Genomic DNA, 24,048 nt, shown 5'->3' with positions numbered 1-24,048 from the left:
AACTGAATAAAGACTGCTCTGAGTTGGAGAATAAAGTGCATGACTTCTGCTCTAGGTTTCTATGACATGTATATGGAGTTTCCAGAGACCAGTTTTGCCTACTTTGGAATGTCCCAGTACATTGTCTCTGGAAACTTTTGAAGTTTTTTGCTGCTATAAATTTATGTAATTAAACAAAATGTGTATCAACTAATGATGAAAACAAGCTGTCAATTAGATCCAACACTTGATCTACTGTATATTATTTAGTTATTTCTTCAAATCTATTAAGTTCTCAAATTCTTCTGAAAAGTCTTTGTCAAGAATTTTTTTTAAAAAGATGAACTTTTAATAACTGTTTTTATCAACCTATTAAGTCATTCAGTTACAAAGTAGCTAGAGAAAAAATAAAATTTCTGTGAGATTTTTCCTTAAAAAGGGGGGAGTGAGATGGATAATTCTTTCCCTATATAAATAATACCTGCAATTTTGTGTCAAGGTCCACTTTGTTGTTGCCAAGAATTTTTTTAAAAATTCAAAGTGTTAATTCATGGCTTAATCAAACAAATTTGCTAAATTTATCCTTCTACTATTATTGTTTACTTCTTTACCTCTACAAATCTATGAACTCAGTAATATACTTCCTCAGATGGCAGACTGTAATAACCCCTGCCATGTTGGCCTATATGACATTATTCACTGCTTATGCAACGTGATTCCTTTTCTGTTCATACACGTCTCTGAAAACATCTTTTATATTTCTACTTCACCCATTCAGTTCTTTATTGGTTTTTGCTCCCCCATGTACATCTCTACTGTCCTCTGATCTGCCACTCTGGCAACTTTTAATTCTTTGAAGGCTGTATTATTCCATGATTCAAAATCATGTAATAATATTCACTAGAGAAATAATGTAAAATAAAATGAGCCACTGTCTCAGAGAAAGAAAAAGACTGGAATTTCCCATTAGCAATTTAGTCAACTTTCTTCTTCTGATTTAACTCTGGGTCCAGTTTATTGTTCAGACAAAAACGTTTGCCCAAAATATACCAGACTGATGGACATGCTGTATGGGTCAAACATCCAACTGCCTATGATAGCGTGGGAAATAAATATTCTTCACCAATTCGGTTTTCCTGTTGAATAATTAGGCCAAATTCTTTCGAGTGATTTAAGATATCATTTAGAATGCACGAAGATGTTCTGAGGTTTAATGCAATTGATACAATGTAATCCACTAACAGGAACATCTAGAGGCCTTTACCATTAATTGAGAAATTCTTTTCAATGGACTCTGCTGGACATCTTTGAAAGTAGCAAACACCTTTGCTGACTAGATGTCACCTTTATGACTTGCTTAAAAATTTAGAAATGCAAACATTAAAAAAAATATTAACGAAACGAAAATCTCAGAAAGCACTGCAAAACCTGTCAATGGCATCACCATAACCCAGACAAACGGGACTTCTCACTGGACTTGTCATGTACGGCACACTATGTCTAATCGCCACATCTTTGCATGGGCCATCTCCTGTCTAGGCTACTCCCTCTTCAGCTCTACCTCATGGAACACATAACTCAAACATTACTTTCTACATAAAGCCTTTTCTTATCACCTGTTAGTATCTTCCCTACCACTACCTTGTATTTATTCTCCTTACATTTATTCTGTGTATGTTTATCCATATACTTGTCTCCCCAATTGAATATAAGCTCCTTGAGAGCAGAGTTGTTTCATTCTTCATATTTGTATCCCCAGTGCCAGCATGCATGTAGCAGAAGTTTAATAGATGCTTGCAATCCACTGCTTAATATACATTGCCTATAGGTGGTCACTAAAGAGAAGAACTAAAGTGAACAAGTTGCATTATGCCAATGAATACAAAATGTCTGAGCAAAATAAAATACTAGGCAACCAGTTTTCAGTTTTGCACTTAAACAGTGCATGCTTCAGGATTCCAATTCTAGAAAGAGACAAAGAAAGAGAGGACAGGATTATACTAATTTGAGTGCATGCCCTAAAAAAATATTGGAAGCACTGGCCATATTTCAATAGCTTATGGAGAATGAAGAAACATGTATCTCCTAAAAGTATTATTGCACCTGGGTGGTCCTCATTGTCTTTGAGTTATCAAAGGCTGTTTGGATGTGGTCAGCTGATAAGTAATTCTACCTTCTCCAGATTGGTGCTTACTTCCTATTGACACACAACATATCCCATTTGCTTGGCTGAGGCTTTGCAGGTTTGACCCTTCCCAGACCAGCATCTTCCAGTTGGCTCTAACACTTCGATTAGTTTTCCCTCATGTTCCTCCGAGTTCTTTCTAAAGACAATGAGGACCACCCAGGTGCAATAATACTTTTAGGATTTAGAGGCTGCTACTGGAAATTTTTAAAGATCATGAGTGACCTTGGGCAAGTCACTTAAACCCAAAATTACTTCTCCCCTCCAAAAAAAAAATCATGCTATCACCATTAAGTCACTTAATCGTCTCCCTCATGGGGTATATGATCAAGAATGATCAATATGGATTGAACCTATTAATACCATGTGGTGAATGTTGTGATGTGAAACGTGAAGAGGATTCTTTGGACTCGGTTAGCTGGCTTACACTATGTATTCATGCTGCACAGTCATGCTAGCCAGGAAAGTTAGGAGAAATCTTGTAACTAACAGAGTAATCATTCACCAGAAACAAAATGCATTTGCCAGGAGAGGATTTACTAAGTGTGAAAGTTATTATCCCAAACAAAAATTGGAGTTCTTGGCTTTAAAGTGGGTCACCACTGAAAAGCTCCTAAATTATATGTATGAAGCACGATTTTAAATGTGGGCCGAAAACAATCTACTGATGCATTTTGACCAGCACCCAGTGGATGCTGCTTACCAGAGATGGGCACCAGTATTCATCAACTATGAATTCAGAATGTTCAAGAACCTGAAAAACTAACAAGTATGCACGTGCCTGTGCCACATGTCATGTGAGCCTCATCACTGTAGGGATTCCCTTAGAGAGAATGAAGGTAATTGGTGATAAACAGAAAAAAGTGATTCTATGGCTAAAGAAGTAAAAGACAGGGACATTTTCCTGGTCTATCACTGCAGAGGGACATCAAAGTCCCTACTGGCTCCACTAAATTCAGAAAAGCCCCAGGAAGACAGCGTATCCCCAAAACAACCCAGGACAAAGCATTTATATAGAGCCTACTAATATACCAGATGCTGTGCTAAGTACTTCCACAAAATTTTGTTTTTACAAATTTTACAAAATTTATAATGTGGGTAGGGCATAATAAACCGTAATCTGACTGAATAAAATCACAAAAATTCTTAAATTGATGAGATTAGCACTGCCATCCACAGTTAAAAATAAAGAGGCAGCCAGATCTCTGAGAGGAACAGAGAGCTTGACTTTCTGAGAAAGTCCTCTGGTGTTAAATGGGGCATATAACAACTAGAAGTAAGTATCTGATTTACAGCCTATATCCAAATGGATATAGGTGCTCTACAGCATCCCTCGATTCTGACATGCTGTCCGTTCATTGCTGCTGAGGATCTCCATGACTTTGCGTCCCTATCCAATTTAAATACTACATGTGAAATAAGCAATGCATAAAAATTATAATAATTTTGTCTTCTGTTTTGGAGCATGTAGGCAAAATAAATGCAGCATCATAGGATCACACGTTTAGGGCCAGAAGGGCCCTTAGAGTTTGAGTCCAACTCCCTAATTTTATATATGAGGAAACTGAGGCCCAGAGAAGTTCAGTGAGTTGCTAAGGGTCACAAACATCGTCGAGTACTTGGATTTGAACCTAAGTCTTAATGACTTCAAGTTCAGTGCCCTTTTTGGCCCCATGCTACCTCCTCTAAGCTTTCATCAGTGAATGTTCTGACTACTAAAGGTACCATCAAACACACACTCTCATTTCAACATTATGAGTAGCATCTTTGAGAATTTCTCTATTGATGCCCTGCATTTGTTCTGAAAAACTATTTAGAAATAACTTCATATGAATGAGAGACCACAACAAATTTAATAATGCTTATCATCTGTAACGGTAATACAATTTGAAGATCTTCCCATCCATTAATAGGCGCATAGGCCCATGTGACCTGTCTGAGTCAAATGAGCCTGTGGTGGGACGAGCTTTGCCAAACAGGAAGAGCAGTAAGGGTGAAGCACAGCTGAGAGGAAGTTAGACAGAGCAGTCAGAGCTGGGGAGGGGGGCCGCACACCGAGCAGCTTGCATGAGTGAGGGGGGAGTGATTTTTGTCCTCATTTGTGGGAAGGCCTTAACAGAAGGAAGGCTTCAGGAAGTTTGGTGCCCCTTGCATCGATAATGTGCATAGATTTCTTTGCTGCTATGATGGATTTGGCTTTCTGGTATTTGAATAAATGTTTTGGTTCTGTCTTCCATGAAGAGTCTGTTATATCTTGCAATTCAGAACTATACCGGCATATTCATAGCAGCCATAGCCACTGTATCACATTGGCACTACATCATCCCACACGATTTCTTAATTTGTTGGAAGCTTATTTTAGAGAATTAAATTATGTGATAGAAAACTAATATAAAATAGTCAAATGAAAATGAACTTACTATTAAGTGGTTTCTGAGGTTCTATATTCCCCTGTCCTTCTGAAATCTGTTCTATCTTTAGGCTCTTTGCCTTTTTTGACCTCTCCATGTAATCTTCATTCTCACTGTCTGCTGTATATAGATTTCGATCTGTGAAGGGTTGTCTTTCATCTCTGCATTTCAGGGGGAAAAACAGAGTCAAAACACATGGTAAGTTTTACGTAAAGCAGTATTTCCCTCAATCCCTCTGAATTCATCACTATTTAAAGCTAATTAAGAACATGTTTTAGTTAATTTATCAACAATAAATAGTAATAGACATTATATGAATAAAGAAAATCCACAGGTAATGTATTTCATTGGAATATATAACTATAATTTAAGTAAAATGGTAAAAATTGTTTAGTTTCTTGATGTTTATTTTACAGCCAACTCTGCTAAATATAACTATTTTGTAAACAGAAGTATACAACCATCTACTTTACATACTTAATTATTCTTCCATTTGTCAGCAGTAATCGGAGGTCATTATCTTTTGTTCTCCACTCTGGTACTGTAGAAGATGGCTGGAGGTGCTTGTTGAATCTTCCATTCAATTTAGAGTTCAAGTTATCCTTAAGGTATAAAAGTTGTATTACTTTAACTTTCCAACAAAAATTAAAGTAAGACTTTTGAGCACACAGTAGCTTGTACTGGATTTTCATTCTTTTCCCATTTTTGAGAAGCCTAAGGCCATCTCTTCTATACTCTCCTCAACCTCAGCTTATCCATTGCTCTTCTGAACAAGCTAGTGTGAACAACCTGCTTATTTTATAACAACCTATAACTTAACACTGTCTGCACATGACCCAATAGTTAAGAATAAAGACTACAAAGTGTCAAAGGGTTGCTGTGCCATCCAAATGAGATAAGATTTGCAAAGGCAATTAGCACAGTGTCTAGCACATAGTAGGCATTTCATAAATGCTTATTCCCTCCCTATTCCCTTCATAAAGATGAGGGAGCATATTAAACATAAAAAATATTTCTGTCATACTCAAAAATATGTATTTTCCTGACACTAATAGGGAGTTCTGGTATTATATTTAGTCTTTCTTTGATAGCTATTTTTGGGTAATGTAGGCTTAGAACAAAAATTACACAATTTAGTTTCTAAATCACCATATTAAAAAAATTTAATTTAGTAATCCTTCCAACCTTATTTAATAATTACACTGAGTATTTTGTGCTAGCTCTTCTTTCCAGATTTTAAATTACAGAAAGTGAACTCTACAGATGCATCAACACTACTCCTGAAGAGACTTTAGTACCCAAGTGGTAAAATACACTCTCCAAGATAACAGCTTACACATGATGCTTTCTTCAATCAGTCTGGGAGTGAAAAAAATTCAATCATTATAACCAATGACCCTGGTTTGCAAAAATAAAACATTATAAAACTGATACTGTCTGACCACTAAGACTGTCAGACACTTTCCTTCTGAAGAGCATCTTATTTCTTATTCTCCCCTTCCAGAAACATCATACTTGCCTCTTCCCATGGGCACATCTCTAGTCTTTTGAGCACCTCTCTTGTGTGGAGTTCTAAGATGTCCAGGTTAGAAGGCGTTCTAACATTATGATCTCGAAGTTTCCTCATTCTCCGTCTGGAATGGTATGGGGAGGATACTTCGTTTGAGGATCGTGAAACTGGACATGTAGTAAGGATTCCCTGAGATTTGACTGGCTTACTGTTTTCCTCCTTCAAAAATTGAAAATAATTCAGAATACTTTTGAAAACACAGGAAGACCATATTTTCCATTACCTAAAAAGCTTTAAAAGTATATTGTAAAAACAAAAACAATTCAGTTTTAAAATCCCTCAAAAGGACTGAATCATAGGACACAAATAGCTTTGCAAAGAATATCTGTAAAAATGTGCTCCCCAATTTGTATCAAATATCTCTGATAGGTGTTCGATTTCCAAGATACTCACGAACACAAATCATAAAATACGGAAGACCAGAATTCATTACCCTGGAGATAACTAGTCAAATGATATGAACTAGCAATTTCCCAAAGAATTTCAAAGTATTAATAACCATATGCAAGAAAGCCCCAAAAAAGTAATAATAAGAGAAAAGCAAACCAAAACTACACTTTATAACATTTTGCATACTGACAGAAAAGAGAAGAGATGGGAATAATCAATGTTGGAGGGAGTGTGGAAAAACAGACAAACTAGAGCATTATGGTCACATCATTCTGGAAAACAATTTAGAATTACCCAAAGACATAACAGAGATTCCATTGCAAAGCACATGTAATTAAGAGGTCAAATGGAGAAAAAAAAAAGATCCCGCATACATCAAAAAATTTATGGCAGGTTTCTGAGAGAACAAAGAACTAGAAACAAAGTAGACGTCCACTGACTGGGGAATGGATAGACAAATTATGGTATGTGAATATAAAGGAATATCATTATTTTATAAGAAACAATGATTATATGAACACAAAGAAGCAAGAAAAGACTTGTAGAAAACAACTCAAAGCAGAGTAAATAGAACCAAAAGTATACATGAGTACTACAATGTAAATGGAAAGAACAACTGAATGAAACCTCAAGTGAATGCTACAAAATTATGAAAAACCAAGTTTGGTGCCAAAGAGAAGATAAGAGAAGACACTTCGTCTTACTCTTTTTGCAAATGAAGGAGAACTATGGGTGTGGAGCACTGCATATAGCACCAAAATTTTTTGATACATTGGATGGCTTTGCAGAACAGTGGGAAGTGTAGGTAATATAAAAACAAAACAAAAGAACAATAATTTTTTTAAAAACAAGAAAAGTGGGCTTTGGGGCCAGTTAAAAACCATTAAAAGTAGGTTTGTATAATTTATTGAAGCTTCCTATTACTCTTTAAAAATCCTAGCCTTTTCTGTTTATACTATTAGAGAGTAGCCTAAAGCACTAAAAGATTTAAGAACACACACAGTCAGTATGTATCAGAGATGGGATTTGAACTCAGATATTCTTAACTCTGAGGCCAACTGTCTACTACATAATAGTAGCCCCTCAATATGGTCATACTGAGAGTATTTATAACTTTTTGTTTTTAACTATACAAAGAAGCACAGAAGCAAGTCAATTAACCTAAGCCACAGTTTCCACATGTATAAAATGGAGGATAACAGCAACTATCTTGCTGAGTTGTTTTGAAGATCAAATGAGATAACGTATGTAAAAGCATTTTACACAGAAAATCAGCAGGGTAGAATGTCTAGTAAGCCTTGAAGCCAGTATGTCCCAGTACGTCTGACATGTAACTGTGTGATTCTGGGCACGTCATCTAACTTCCTGAGGGTCTAAGCAACAATATGACACAATAAATTGCACAAAAGGTAAGTCAGCTTCCTCACTGGTGTTCCCTATATGCCATTGAAACACCGGTTCAGATATCCACAGAGACGTCAGCTATTACTAGGCTACGAGTTCACAGCCAGTCTGGTGTCTGGATTCTTTGCTGTTAATCATACTACCACCAGTCTCTTCTTTCAACATGTGCTATATGCAAGATGCAGCCTGGGGAGTCGTCCTTCCTCACTGCTGCCTCTCAGGAGCCTCATTTTTTCTTCCAACTTCTGCTCAGATGCCATCTCTGCTCTGAAGCCTTCCCTGATCCTTCATGTTATTACTCCTCCCTCTTCCCAAATTACTCTATAGTTATGTACATATTGAATCCTCCCTATAAAATGTAAATTCCCTGAGAACAAGAACAATTTTATTTTTGTCTTTGTATTACATCACTTAGTGCAGTGCTTCACACATAGAAGGTTCTTAATAAATATGTATGAATTGAATTGTTTTAGTTACATAACTCTCCTCCAGAGTCTGAATTAGCTGCCAAAAAATTCTTTAATCAAATTAAAACCATTTGGCTTTATTATTATTCTACAAAGGATGCTCTCTAATCAAGTTTCCTTAACACTCTCTACTTCAATGACCTATAACCATCATTCTGTCAAATCTTATCCTACTAAATTCTGATTCAAATTTATTTCTCCAAATTTCTTTGCTTACTTAACTCCATTCCCTCAGTTACATTTGTACTAGCTCTCTAATTACCAATCATTTGTTAATCTCTTAGGAGCTATAATCAGTTATGCATGAAAACTGTTGAAGGCTCTCTGATTTTAGGCCTATACTCAAAACTTATTAAATATGCCCTTTTTTTTCCTTTTTTGAATATACCCAAAGGCATGCTTCCTGGTGAGCCCAATTAAAACACAGTATCATTACAGCATTCCCAAATTACTTTAAAACTTTCTGAAATTAAAATTTTAGATCACTATTTGAAAAGGTCTAATATAATACAGCATTTTCTAAAGCATGGAACAGTTTTCCAAAGTTTTTTTTTAGAGTATTATAATTATGTGCTTCAAAAAAAAATCAGAACATTAATATTCATTTAGGCAACTGTTTGTACTCTTACCTCTATTGAACGAATTACTTTAGAAAGTTCTTTAATGAGATGTCCCGGTCTAACGTTATCTGGAATTTCAAAGGCATGTTCTGATACAAGCTGTATTTAGATAAACAAACAAAAATAAAAGTTAACACTTCTTAAAAGTACCCAGGCAAATTAAATATCCAACATACATACTCACTTTCTTCATTCTATAAGTTTTATATGCACATCTAAATAAGTAGTATGATGTGATATAAAGATCAATAAACTTGGGAGTAAGGAGGCCAGGGTTCAAATTCTAATTCTTACATGTTAGCTGTGATGATGGACAAGGTACTTTTACTTCTGCAAGTGTCAATTCCTTCTTCTATAAAATGGTAATGATAACACTCATACTATCTGCCTCATAGGATCACTGTAAGCCAAGTGCACTGTAAATATTAAAGCGCCATCATTATTAACTTCATTCTAAGTACTGATAACTTCGCTCATTTCCTAAATTTTATATTCATATATAATAGGCAATAGCATGTATGGTAGAGAAAGCTTGTCTTTGGACACCAAAAGGCCAGGGTTCATATACTTCCTCTAAAATTTACTGGTGATGCAGGAGCAAATCAGTTTAACTGAGAAAGGATAGTTATTTTTTGAAATTCAGTTCCTTTAAATGTAAAATAGGTATCAGTATCCATAGTATGTCTCTTGTTGGGCTGATGTGAATATCAGATGAAATGATATAAGAAAGCCTTAAAGCCTTCAAAAACCACATCCTAAACTTTCTTAGCAATGCTGGTCTCAGGGTCCATGCAACTGATGAAATCAATCTAAGTAACTAGGTACTCTATTTATTAAACAACTGAAATTCTCTGAGATGGAGTCAAAGATAAACTCATCTTTTACTTAATTCTATACTGCAGTTAACTGAACACTTACAGGAAGGTTCTATTGTTGCATTTAAAAACAAAACCCTCCCCAATTGAGAAATGGTCAAAGGACCTCAACAGGCAGTTTTCAGAGGAAGAAATTAAAGATATCTACAGTCATATGAAAAAAATGCTCTAAATCACTATTGATTAGAGAAATGCAAATCAAAACAACTCGTAGGTACCACATCTCTCCTGTCAGATTGGCTAACATGACATAACAGGAAAATGATAAATGCTGGAGAGGATATGAGAAAATTGGAGCATTGTTACATTGTTGGTGGAGTTGTAAACTGATCCAGCCATTCTGGAGAGCAATTTGGAACTATGCCTAAAGGGCTATAAAAATGTGCATATCCTTTGACCCAGCAATACCACTTCTAGGGCTGTATTCCAAAGATATCACACAAGTGGGAAATGGACCTGTATGTACAAAAATATTTATAGAAGCTTTTTTTGTGGTGGCAAAGAACTGGAAATCAAGGAGATGCCAACAATTGAGGAATGGCTAAACAAATTGTGGTATATGAATGTAATGGAATACTATTGTGCTATAAAAAATGAGGAGCAGGCAGACTTCATTTTAACCTGGAAAGACTTACATGAACTGATGCTGAGTGAGGGGAGCAGAACCAGGAGATCATTATACACGATTATAGACACACAGTATCTGTAAGAACTAACTTTGATAGACCTGGCTCCCCTTATCAATACAAGGTTCAAAGACAGCTCCAAAAGACTCATGATGCGAAAAGCTATGCACATCCAGAGAAAGAATTATGGAGTCTGAATGCAGATGGAGGCAAACTAATTGCTCTCTCTTTTTTCCTTCCTTTTTGGTTTCATTTCGTCCTTCTCATGATTCATTCCATTGGTTATAATACTTCTTTAACACTGGACTATTATGTAAATAATAAGTTCAATGTGAAGGTATATGTAGTAGAATGTATACTGGATTACATACTGTGGGGAGTGGGGGAGAAAATTTGGAACTCAAAAACTTGGGGAATTGAGTGTTGCAAACTAAAAATAAAAAATAAATTTACAATTGAAAAAAAAAAAACTCTACCCAAATCATTTGTTTAAAATTTTAACTACTACAAACTAACAAAGACATTAAAAGCTTAACTTTTATTTCAATTCACACAATTTTTGGATATATACTGAAATAATCCTAGTTCTTCAATAAGAATTCTAATACTAATATAGGAAGAAACTTACCTTTTTTCTCCTTCCTTAATAAAAACCAAGTTATAAAAAAAAACTCGCCAGTGGAAAAGAACTGTCTGTGAGTTATTACATAAGATCTAAGTAGAGCCCACATACAGTAGGCACTTAATATATGCTTGTTGCCTCAACTATAAAACTGGGAAACTAACCTGCATATGAGAGGTAGCCAGGAATCAAGTACTCAGCTTTTAAGTCAGGAAAATCTGGCTTCAAATCTAAATTCCATACTTCACAGCGTTGTGACCACAGGCAAGTCTTTTGACTTTTGTGAGCCAGATTCCTTATGGATAAAAAGGGGGTAGTAACACCTGTAAGTACCTACCTTTCAGGGCTGTTGTGAGGACTACATGGAATATATGTAAAACACTTTGAAAACTTTCAAGTGTTATATAAATGGCAATTATTATAGTCACATCCAAATGTCCACCTCTAAATAGCAATTCCCTCAAAAAAGCACTCAACTATCCAAACGAAAGGAATTATTTCCTTTCATCTTCCAGTAAAATCTTTTTGCCTGCAGTATTTCTCTCAAAAGTGTCCTAAAAAATAGCTCAGCACTGAATGTCATATAAAGAAGTTCACTTTGAACATAACTTATGACACGATGTTGACATAATTTATGTATTACTTAATGACAAAATATTATGTGACACATAGAATCTCATGTTGTTATCATACTGCTATTTAACTTTTCAAGTCTTAATGAGTTCAATTAAGGTCCTTCCTCTACCACTCTTGGTGTTGGTACCCAATGAAGTACATAGGGCCTCCGTGTCTTACTACTCACTCCCTGTATGTCACTATTCACCTCTTATCTCTTCAATACTACTTGTTATATATACCTCTTTTCACATGCAGCTCTTTGATAACATTCTGTAGCCTATTCATGCCCACCATGAAGTAGCTCCATTCAAATTCTTGGAGACTTTGGTATTCACAGGCTAACTGATTTAAAGCTAGAAATGATCTCAGCCTCATTTTACAGATGAAGAACTCAGGCTCAGAGAGGCTAAGTGGCTTGCACATGGCCACAAGGTAATTTCAGGAAGGAGGATGCAATGGAGAGTTCAAGAAAGGTTTCATGAGAGAGAACCACTCCTGAGGTGAATCTTGAGGGAAGTCAGGGATTCTAAGAGACCAATATAAAGAGGGAGTGTACTCAGGTATAAGGAACAGCCTGTGCCAGTTTGCCAAAATCCAAATCATTGGATATTAAATCAGTACAACTCCTGCATAAATATATTTTTTCAGTAAAAAACAGAAGTCAGCAAGAGTAAGACTAACATGGTGAATCTGTTCCAGATTCACTAATGAATGAAGCACAGAAACTATTTAATTAAGTTATTGCAAACTAGACCACATTTGAATGGGCCACATCAACAAGGAGGAGCATCTGATAAGCCACCATCAGCTAGGCCCATCAAATTTCAATGTGGGATCTGATTAGCCACCATCAACATCAGTCCAAGTATCATTATAACGTTGCTAAGTTGAACTGTTTGTTACATATGAATGTGAAGAACATAAACTCAATGTTAAAAAGGCATTGTGTGGAAATTAAAACCACCATAATATCTATAACATTTCTCAATACTTATCTATTTTGGTGAGTACAATTTAATAAGCTGATATTTTGAGAACCTTCCAATTTAAAACTGTAGTAACTCCAGAATTGTTAAAGGTAAGTGTCCGAAATTTTCAACAATTAAATTATCTCAAATTTTTTTATCTTAACTTTTTAAAGTGAAGTAATATCCCTTTGTGATAAATAAAACAACCAGTCTGAAAAGTGACTCTACTATAACAGCTGAAACTAATGCAAAGACAATACAGACAATTTAGATAGTAGAAACAAACACAAAGGAAAAAACCTACATCCCAAAAATACAAGTTACTTTATCACTAGGATTCATGAACGCTGTTACTAATGAACAGGAAAGACTATGGTCTGACCTGTGGTGCTCTAGCAAATAAATCGAAATGACACCTTGAAAATGACTGTGTCACTGCTGCTCAGAATGAGAAATTTTCCAAAGAGAACCTGGTGCTTTTAAAAGGCAAAACTAAGCTGTGTCAAACAAAATGCTTATGGAACTATTAAATATAAAAAACCTAATTTGATACAAAAAATTTAGCCCTACAGCTACCAAAATGGTTCAAATCAATTAGCTACCAATATGGTTCAAATGATGCATCATGAATTTTATGTAAAGCAGCTTGAGTTGTTCCATTTGCAGACAATACAGTGGGAAGCAGAACTACCCATGTCTCTAAAGACCTTTGAGTTTTGTTCTTTTTAAGCCTTCTGATGACAATGCCACATCAAAATAAATAAAAGCGACCTTCCAAAATAATTGGATTTTTTATTCTTTTTTTGGAGGGGAGAAGGCAGGGCAATTGGCGTTAAGTGACTTGCCCAAGGTCACACAACTAGTAAGTATGTCAAGTGTCTGAGGCCAAATTTGAACTCAGGTCCTCCTGACTCCAGAGCCAGTGTTCTACTCACTGTGCCACCTAGCTGCCCCACAATAATTGGATTTTTTAATGAAAATAGCACAGCTGAGACTTGTGTTGTTGCACTCTACACTCGAAAAGTACAATCACTACCAAGACAGCCTGGTGTTTGCCCTGCTGCACTCTGGCCATCTTCCTGCCATGTTGCTACTCATGTATACCCCTCTCCCTTGGCACCTCTTACTCTAAAAACAGCAATTAAATCAAGACTACCATTGCTGGAGAGGACAAGTCAATTGCCATTTACCATCCCTGTGACTTGGCAGACCAAAATTCCACCTTGGCCACCACTCTCCAATGTGTACTATCTTAGCTTATTTAAAGAGTTCCTTAAAGAGAGGGTGTCTTGCTTTTTCGATATGTATTCCAATTTATTAGCACAATACCTTGCACGTAATAAACATGTAATAAGTCTTTTTCATCTATTCATGTCTTTATCTTCTCAGGAAGATGTTACAGTTCTTCAAGTCAGACAAGTCCAATACTTTGCTGCATCTTCCATAGTAGCTACTACTGAGGCTTATCTGTAGATCCATAGGATCACGGACTTAAGAAACAGAAGGGATCTTAGGAGCCATTTAGTACAACCCCTTCATTTTAGACAGAAAGAAGCTTGAGGAAGACTAAGTCAGAGAGGTGAAGTCACTTGCAACAACAGCATAGCCAGGATCTGAAGCCAGATCCTTTGGTTCCTAAAGCTACACTCTCTTTCTACTGCTATAGACTATCCTCTGTCTTCCTTCAATACTTTTTTTCCCTTACCTTGTCACAACTTATAATCTTGTCAAGGCTCCATCAACTTCCTGATCTGCTCTTCTTCCCAGTGCTATCAAAGTCATGCAAACCATAGATTAGGTCACCTAGTACTGTAATTCGATCTCAACTGGGCTCTTACTACTGTATAGACACTCTCTGATTTGCCCTTGATTGAATCTTGTCACACTTTTCCAGGGACTATTTAAATCTTCTCTCCTCAAACCCCCTTCAATCCTCCTCTTCTGCCAAAGACTTTTGTCTCCTACTTTACGACAAAATAGAGGCAATGATCCTCATCTTCACACCTCAAAATTCCTCTAAAATTGGTTAGGATTCTCCTATTTGTACCAGTGTCTGAACAAAAGGTCGGCCTCCTCTTTTGCCAAGACCAGCCCCTCCACATATGAACAATCTTTCTCTTCCTCCTTTTCTATTAGTTACTCATTTTCTGCTGCCTACAAACATTAACATAAGCTCCTTCAAGCTAAAGACCATTTTTCCATTTTATCTTTATGCCCCTGGTATTTAACATGGTATTGTATACACAGCAGGTATTTAACAAACGTTCACTGAACTGAAACATGGCAGACAGTTCTCACTTTACATAAATTCACATTACACAAATTTGACTTTATGTAAAGAATTCTAAAAGAAACTGGCATTCAAAAAACATACCTTTATTAATTTCATCATATGAATACTATGACCTTCCTCCTCCATCCTGCCCTACTAAAGCAAGAACTGTCTGTACTCAATAAACAGGCTTATCACTTGCTCACTGGTAGAGGATCCCTGGAAGGATAACCTGCCAATCGAAACCCCACCCCACACCTCAAAGCCTTTCTGAAGAACCAGTCTGATAAGCAGAAAGCTTGAAATTTCAATCCAAGGGGTTACAGATTATGTAAGTATTTATTTGTCCTTATGTACTACAAGACTTCATTTTAGTGACAATCATAGCAAATTCACACTTGAACCCTGTGCTCCATCTCTGGTACTAGAGCTCAGGCCAGGGGTCTAACATCTCTATTCTACTTTATGCCCAAAATATATATGAATTGCTTTTTTTCCCCTTATGATTCTCTTGCAAGTCTTCAAGCAGAGGCTGGATGACTCCTACTAGTAAAGTTGTTCCAGTAGGGATTCCTTTTCATGTACGGGTTGTACAAAAGTCAAATGAAGCTCCCACCCCAAATTCAGTGATTCTGTGAATGCAGGTTGATTTCAGATGTAGATCTACGACTAAATAAAAGCACAAGGGGTGGGGGTGGGTGGGTGGGTGGGTGTGGGTGTGGGCGCGCGCGCGCGCGCGCGCGCGGGGGTGTGTGTGTGTGTGTGTGTGTGTGTGTGTGTGTGTGTGTGTGTGTGTACGTACGTACAATAACAAACAATGAAATGTTTATCAATAAAGCTTGATTTTTCTTCCCCAATAGCTCACTCAGGTTTTGTTGAAGATTCACACCTAAAGTGTTCACACCTTAATCAATTTAGTGGATGAAAAACAAAATACTCATTAGACATACAAAGAAAATAGCTTACTTCTTTTTTCATCCATAATTTTAAAGCAGTATGCAATGCCTTGACTCCCTGCACTAAGTAATTTGGGGGCTGGAAACCATCTTCTCTCAATTCTGGAAAATAAAAGGAATAAAGGCAGAAATTTAGGTATTTTATAGGTTATAACAGTAAAAGCAGTTTAGAACCAAACTGGAGCTAAAAGGATTTCTTTTTTTTGTAGAACCAAAAAACAAAAAACCAAAGACACAGACAACATCTGGAAAATAGCTAAACAATAGCTATGGTAGTGATCTAAATAGTATTATACCATAAGAAATGACAAATATGAAGAATTCAGAGAAACAAGGGGGCACTTGTAGAGAATGACACAGAATAAAGGAGAACTAAGAAAACAATATATATGATGACAACAAGAATGCAAATGAAAACAATGCTAAAAGGTTAAATTCAATTTAAAAGATTAAATGCAATGACCAATCCTGGTTCCAGGGGACATATGACAAAAACATTCCCAGGAGCAGAGAGGACAATAGGTATGGAATGTTGCCAAAGCTGTCTGGGGTGGGTGCAGTGACTATTTGATTTACTTAAATTTTTTTTGTTACCAGAGAGGCTTCTATTGCAGGGGGAAAAAAAGGAGTGCTATTGGGAAATAATAATGATGTTAAATACCAATAAAACATTTTTAATATGTTAAATAAAAGGAATGTTTGAGCTTAAAGGAAGACTGTACACTCATTGGGAAACCAAGCGAAAATCATTTTCTGAAAAGAACCTGTGTCATTCTATTCTCCATGCCTGGAATGCCCCTCTCCTCAAATCCACAATCTTATCTATCCTTCAGTGTCCACTTTAAATACCACCTCTTCCAAGAAGCTCTCACTTCTCCAAAATTCCATGGAACGTAGAACCTCATCAGGGTACATACTTTATTTTATAGTACGCTCATTTTCTCTTTTCTTTTTTTTAAATTATGAATTTGATATACATCAACAAACAAGCACAATTACATATACAAGAGCAGAAAAAGTACTGCATAGTAATCAGGAGCTTCCATCACATACAGCTTATTTTTTTAAAGTACATAATAAATTTAATAATGTAGTACCAATACTGCCTATATTCATTTATGTATCTTATTTTTCTCTCCCCAGCAGAGTGATCGATAATATAGCAAGTCTTTAATATTTGTTAATTGAATTTTGTATAATTAGAAGTATTTAGGTATGTTTAAATGAGTATTAAAAATATGGATATCCTAAAATGGCATGCAGTTGATAGTCAACTAGCCAAGCTGACAAGAGCAGAGTAGGAGAAGCAGAAATAGGATGTAAAGCAACAAGAATACAGCAAAACCATCCTGACCTCATTTAAAAGCTAGCTAAAAATGAAGAAAATTCAATTAATTTTAAAATTTGTTCTCACATATACACTATAACTTATATAAGCACTAAAATATTTTTCTTGTCTCTTCTTTTCTGGGTAGATTTATCTCTGTTCTTCTATGGGAAATAACAGTTTCCAGAAGTACAATATATTCATTAATATTATTTAAAGAGAAATGAGCTTTATTACTTGACTGATGAAATTAAGACAAAAAATTAAATTGGACACACTATAAACTTTAATATTACACTGGCACAAATGAAATAAAGAAGAGAAAATAACTAAAACTAAACTAATAAGAATTAAATTTTACCTGGAAAAGTTCTGGAAAAGCTGAAATTATATAAGGTGAATCTGATTTTTTATGGTAATATTATAATACGGAAATGGTTGATATTAAATTTTTTAAATAAAACAATTATAAACACTTAATACAAAAGATTTAGTTTTATAGTCAATCCAAGGAGGTTCTTAGATGATAAAATATAAAGCATAAAATAGTCAACTTCTAATATTCCATGGTAAAAAAAAAATGGTTTCTGGTTGTCAGGAAATCACAGTTATAAACTTTTTTTTTTAAATACTAGCTTTTAAAAAAATAAACCCTGAAATATGTTTAGGGAAGAAACAACTCAAAAAGCTGGCTTTTGAAAAGTTTGCTGTTGGCCATGAGATAGCATTTAGCAAGTTAGGTTCACAAAGAAATAATTACCTTTCAAAGTTTCCAGGAGATTTTTGGCTACAAACCAACATATGGCTTCAAAGAAAGGGAATTTGAAAAGATCGGGTGTTTTTAGCCTTTTCTCCATCTCGTAACACCTAAAGGAATAATGTTTAAGGAATTATAATTACTTAATTATAATTAATATTAAAACTAGATATATTTACCCAACTGATACAATGTTGAGAAAAATAAAATAGGCAGGCCATGAGGTACAAGACAAAGTACTGTACAGTCAAACCTTAACAAGACCACTTGGACAAGACTGAACTGTGATCTTATCCAGGTAATGGGCTTATCAAGTTTGACTGCTGCACTTGTAAGGAAAAAGGTGGACTTCATAAAACTAGGATACAAACCCAATGTGTGATCTTTTAACAGATGGAATTTTATCAGGATTCCACTGTAATAAATAAAAACAATATGTTTAGAAAACAGCTCCACATGCTGGGCAACAACTAAAATAGGTGTTCAGGCAACAATCCTGACTTTGGGTTGCTCTTTTTAGCACCACGTTGCACACTTGAGTCTGGCCAACCTTTAAATCGTCTTGTTCATTCAATAACTGTCAAAACAGGATGTGAATGGTTTAAAGATATTTAAATTTGGACAGATCTTAATTTTTTCAGCTCTTGATACTAATTTTTTTCTTGAAGAACTGAAATACATTGAGATCTGCTCCAGATGAAATTGTTAAATTAATTTTTAAAAGCCTAAAAAAAAAAACTCCTATTTAGTTCCCAGATCCTGTTCTCCAGTGATCCCACTTTAACGTATGCTGGATGGTTATCTTTTTTTAAAAGCTTGAAGAATGTCCTACTTGAGAAAGGAAAAAATATAGACCTTTAAATATTGACAAGACCAACCTGAGCTGCATGCCAATATTAAGGTTGTGCAGAAAATTTCCTCCAAAAGCCATACAGTCCTGAGATGTAAGCACAGCATGAATCCACCCTGAAATGACAAGATATATCAGTATGAAGCAGAATAGGCGTGAGATCAACCAGCAAAATAATTATAAGTAGTTAATGGATAAGAATCCCCTTACCTAATATACCAATAACATAGTCTGTTAAATGTAAAATGTAAATGATCTACTTAATGATAATTATTATGGAGGTCCAAATATGAGAAAAGTAATTTTATTTTTTAAATACAAATTGTTGTAGATTAAACGACTATGCTTGCAGTCAAGTAAAATATTTTGTGAAATGAGGAAAATAAAGTTGGTTATAATAGTTCCAGGTACTACTAGAGTGGTAATTCTAGGACCTCAAGACAGCCCAGAAATGTTTTAGTGCCCCAGGTAGAAGAAGCAGCAGCACCACCCCTGGATTTGCTTCCACAAGAAGAAACACTGCTCCTACAGGTATTCTTCTATACCTGGAAAAGTTCTGGAAAAGCTGAAATTATATAAGGTGAATCTGATTTTTTTATAGTAATATTATAATACGGAAACGGTTGATATTAAATTTTTTAAATAAAACAATTATAAACACTTAATACAAAAGATTTAGTTTTATAGTCAATCCAAGGAGGTCAAAGACAGGGAAAATTTGCACGTATACACAAGTAGTAATAGTGGCATTTTTGTGGTAGCAAAGAACAAGAAACAAAGAGGGTGCCAATCAACTGGGGAATGGCTGAACAAATTGTGGCATATGAATAGAAAGAGAGCTGGACTTGGAGTCAGGAAGATGTGGATTCGAATTCTACCACAGATATTGACTAGCTGTGTGACCCTGGACAAAATCATTTAACTTCGGTGAACCTCAGTTTCCTCCTCTGCAACCTCTAAGGTCTCTTCTAGCTCACAATCAATGATCCTCAATATGTCCAAAACTGAGTTCATTATCTTTTACCAAAAAACCTTCCCCTCTTCCAAACTTTCCCATTTCCAACAAAGGGCATCACTATCCTTCCCATCTCCAAGGGTCCATAACCTAAGCTTCATTCTCAACTTCTCCCTCAGCTGTCAAATCTTGTGAGTCTACTTCCAAGACACCCCTCCCATCTGCCCTGTTACATCCAGTCACACATCTATCAACTTTCATCTAAATAACAGCAATAGCACCCTCACTGGTCTTCAACCTCAAGCCTCTCATCACTTGAGGATATACTACAAACTGCTACCAAATCGATTTTCTGAAGTGAAGATCTGACACCACTCATCTACTCAATAAATTCCGATGGCTTCCTACTGTCTCTAGGATAAAAGCCCTTTACAATCTGGCCTCGATCTACCTGTCCAGCCTCAATGAACATTACCCACCCATCCCTGCTCTGTATTCTGTGATTCAGCCAACATGGTCTCTTCTCTTCCTCAGGACACGTGGGACCTCGTCCTGGCACTCTCTCCTTACTTCTGCCTCTTGAATCTCTTTCTTTAAGATAAAGAACAAACACCACCTTCTGCATGAAGCTTTTCTTGATTCCCCAACCAGTAGCGCTCTCCCTTTCTAAACAATGTTGGATTTGACTACTTTGCATGTATTTATATTGATTCACTTCATATTTGTGCCATCTGTATGTACTTGTCTCTCCCACTGGAATGAAAGTTCTTTGGGCGTAGGGATTGTTTCATTCTTCAAATTTGTATCCCAGGGCCTAGCCAGAACACTTCACAAAACAAATACTTAACAAATATTTGTTGATTGATTGTAGAATTCAAGAAACTTAGGATGATTAGTATAAACTGATGCAGAGTGATGGAAACAGACTCAAAAGAACAATTTACACAATGACCACAATAATGTAAAGGAAAACAACAATGAAGGATATTAAACCTCTGATCTACCTCCTGATTCCCCATAGGGCTGTTAATAGTGAAGTACACAGTATACTTCCTGTAAAGCAGTGCCGGAAGGATAACATAAATAATTTAAAAGTTGGAATTTCTTAACGGCAGATTTGATAGCCTTTTCTCAATCTCTTTCTAGACCAAAGGTTCTTCACTTAGGGCCCACAGACTCCCAAGGAGTTCATGGATAATTTTAAAGGGGTCCATGTTCTTGGATAAGAAAAAAATGACTTTCTTATTTTCACTAACCTCTAACTTAAATTTAGCATTTCTTCCAATTATGAGTGAAGGAACAAACAAGACTCTTAAGAACTCCATATAGGCTTCACCAGTTTGCCCAAGGGGTCCTTGATACAAAAAAGGTGAAACTGCTCTAAACCATCCTGCATTATTTGATTCTATTGACCACCCTCTCCTACTGGATAGTTTCCCCCTTTGGGTTTTCATGACATTTCTCTCTCTGGTATGACCACTCCTCAGTCTTCCTTGCTAACCATGCCTATCATGACACATCAACTGACAACTTTCTGCCAGTCTACCCCAATGTTCTGTTATGTGCCCTCTTCTCTTTTCTCCTTATGCTCTCTCATTTGGTGACCTTATCAACTTTTATGGATTCAGTTATCATCTCTCTGAAGAAGACATCCAAATCTATATATCCAGCCCTGCTCTGTTTCCTGAGTTTCAGTCCAAATCATCACCAATTATTTTTTAGATACTTCCAACAAGATGTCTTATAAGCATCTCAAATTCAGCATGTCTAAAACAAAACTCATTGTCGTTCCCTATTATTGCTGAGGGCACCACTAACCAACCTCCAAGTCACCCAGGTTTGCAAACGTCATGTCACTCACCTAATCTAATCAGTTTCCAAATCGTATCATTTCTTTCTCTACAACATTTCTTACATCAGTGTCCTTCTTGCCATTCATACAACCACCGCTCTGGTGCAGGCCCTCATCATCTCTCACCCAGACCACTACAGTAGACTGTTATTTGATTACCCTGTCTAAAATCTTTCCTCACTCCAATTTATCCTCTGCACAACCATCAAAGTGATCTTAAAGTGCAGGTCTGACCATGTCAATCACCAACTGCTGAACTCTAGTGATTCCTTATTACCTGAAGATCAAATATGAACTCCTCTAGCATCTAAACTCTTCACAATCTGGCCCCTTGCTACTTTCTCAATCTCTTTATACAACACTCTACTCCAGAAATTCCACAATCATACCAGACTCAACTAATTGCACTTCTGCACATAAAATGCTCCTTCTCCCATCTTCGTGCTTTTGTCCTGCCTGTCCCTCATGCCTAGAACATACACAGCTTCACTTCTAGGACTCAGCACTGTGCTCAGTATACTACCTGCCACATAGTAGGCGCTTAATAAAAGTTGATTGATTGATTCTACCATCCCTGGTTTCCTTCAAGATTCAACTCAAACACCACCTTCTCCATGAAGCATTTCCTGACCCTATGAGTTACTACTGTTTTCTATCCACAAACTATATATATTCTGTGTACACTTAAATATATACACATTGCTTCCCTCTTTAGAAGCTAAGTGCCTTCACAGGAAGATTAAATGGGAAGTTTAACGGTGCTCTCCTGAGAAATGGGAGAGGACTGCCATTTGTGTTGGGGTGGAAAGAATGTTTGCTACTTGATTAACTTCATTTTTATGTAATAATAATAATGAGGATGATAATAGCTAACATCTATACAGGGCTTGTTTATGTGCCAGGCACTGCGCACCTTGTGTTTTATTATATACCTGTTGCTTTGGGAAAAAAAAGAAAAAGAAAAAAAGTCAGCTTCTTGAAGACAGGAACTGTGTTACTTCTTTGTATCCTAAATCTTAGCACACAGGAGGCACTTAATTCAGACTGGCTGATTAAATATTATAGTCCTGAATGTGCTTATCTATTACAATTTGATCAGTGCTAAAATAACTGAAACTAAGACCAATAACATGCTTAGAGTTGTACTGAAGTGTATTAAAAGAATATAAGCTCAATGATTCAAAAGCATAATGTGCTACCAAAAGCCTAAGATAACCTTATACTGCATTTGAAAAATATGGCTTCCAGAACAAGGGATTTAATAGCCCTAATGTATTCTAAAAGCTGATCAGAACATAGCAAGATTGTGTACTAGTCTTACAGCCCCAGATTTTACAAGTTGCATTGACAAGGTGGAAGGGGCACAAAGGAGAGTGAATTTTAACTGTATCATACTGAAGGAACTGGGGATGCTTATCATGGTCATGAGAAGACTGGGGGAAGGAAACATTGACTAGTCATAAATATATAGATATAGCTCAAAAAACATTTAAAGAGCAATACTGCACTCTTCAGATCCTGGTCACATCTGGTTGCAGAGCTCAATGTTCCTCTACCACAATTCAGAGAAAAGAGAAAAGAGAGACACAGATACTTACAGGCACTACCCAGTGTACTGACTCTGTGAAGAAAAAGACCCTTCATGACCTTTCTGTTACTAATGGAGAAAATTTATTACTGTATATTCTAATTTTTTTAATATAATACTTAACATTATTTGAAAATAAATCTCTATATATATACAGTTACATTCTGCATATTATAAAATTACAGTGATATGGTTCTGGTGAGTCATACTTCTAGAAAGGTACCAGGTAGAACTTGTAATTGAATCAGGAAAAGTATGACTAGGTTTGACAGCCCTTAGACCAGACTGAAATAAATTAAATAAGCTTTAAGGAATCAAGCTATCTGCTCTAAAGGCTACTAATGAGGCTAGACCTAGAGTCTCTGACCATACTGATATGGCTTTCCCGGTTTCCTGGTCCCATAAGGGCATAAAAAGGCCTACCCACATGGAGTCAGTGCCCTTCAGACCTGATGGATATCTGAAGATCATGAGAGTAATCTTGCCTTGCTGACCACACATTTTTCTATATGGAGACTGGGAGGAGTGGACAGCTGTCAGGTGCCTACAAAAGCTAGAGTATCTTGTTTTGTGAGTATCTTTTCTATGTTATGACCAAGCAAACCTCTTTTTGTTAACTTCAATGACCAAGTGTTTCATTTCATTGCAATATCAAACCAGAATCAGGCTTAATTTGTGCCAAAGCCAGTTTATAGCTAGATGAGTTACCTCTGCTCTATAAATCTTTGCTCTGTAATCTATCATTCTGTGCATTTA

General features: G+C 36.1%; 1 protein-coding gene across 1 annotated transcript in view; it reads right to left on the bottom strand.

Annotated features, from left to right (window-relative positions):
* Window positions 1–24,048, bottom strand: part of KDM7A (lysine demethylase 7A) — a 102,751-nt gene that overhangs the window by 23,147 nt on the left and 55,556 nt on the right. Inside the window, exons 8-14 of the mRNA XM_036759200.1 lie at window positions 18,926–19,013; window positions 18,051–18,157; window positions 15,974–16,065; window positions 9,036–9,125; window positions 6,095–6,304; window positions 5,053–5,177; window positions 4,585–4,736 (exon numbers count right to left, since the gene is read on the bottom strand). Of these exons, the coding sequence (XP_036615095.1) occupies window positions 4,585–4,736; window positions 5,053–5,177; window positions 6,095–6,304; window positions 9,036–9,125; window positions 15,974–16,065; window positions 18,051–18,157; window positions 18,926–19,013 (864 nt within the window). The remainder of the gene's footprint in view (window positions 1–4,584; window positions 4,737–5,052; window positions 5,178–6,094; window positions 6,305–9,035; window positions 9,126–15,973; window positions 16,066–18,050; window positions 18,158–18,925; window positions 19,014–24,048) is intronic.

This window comes from Trichosurus vulpecula, chromosome 5 (assembly GCF_011100635.1).
Source record: "Trichosurus vulpecula isolate mTriVul1 chromosome 5, mTriVul1.pri, whole genome shotgun sequence".
Classification (NCBI taxonomy): Eukaryota; Metazoa; Chordata; class Mammalia; order Diprotodontia; family Phalangeridae; genus Trichosurus; species Trichosurus vulpecula.
The sequence above is the reverse complement of the archived record's forward strand: the minus strand, read 5'-3'. Positions and strand labels throughout refer to the sequence as shown.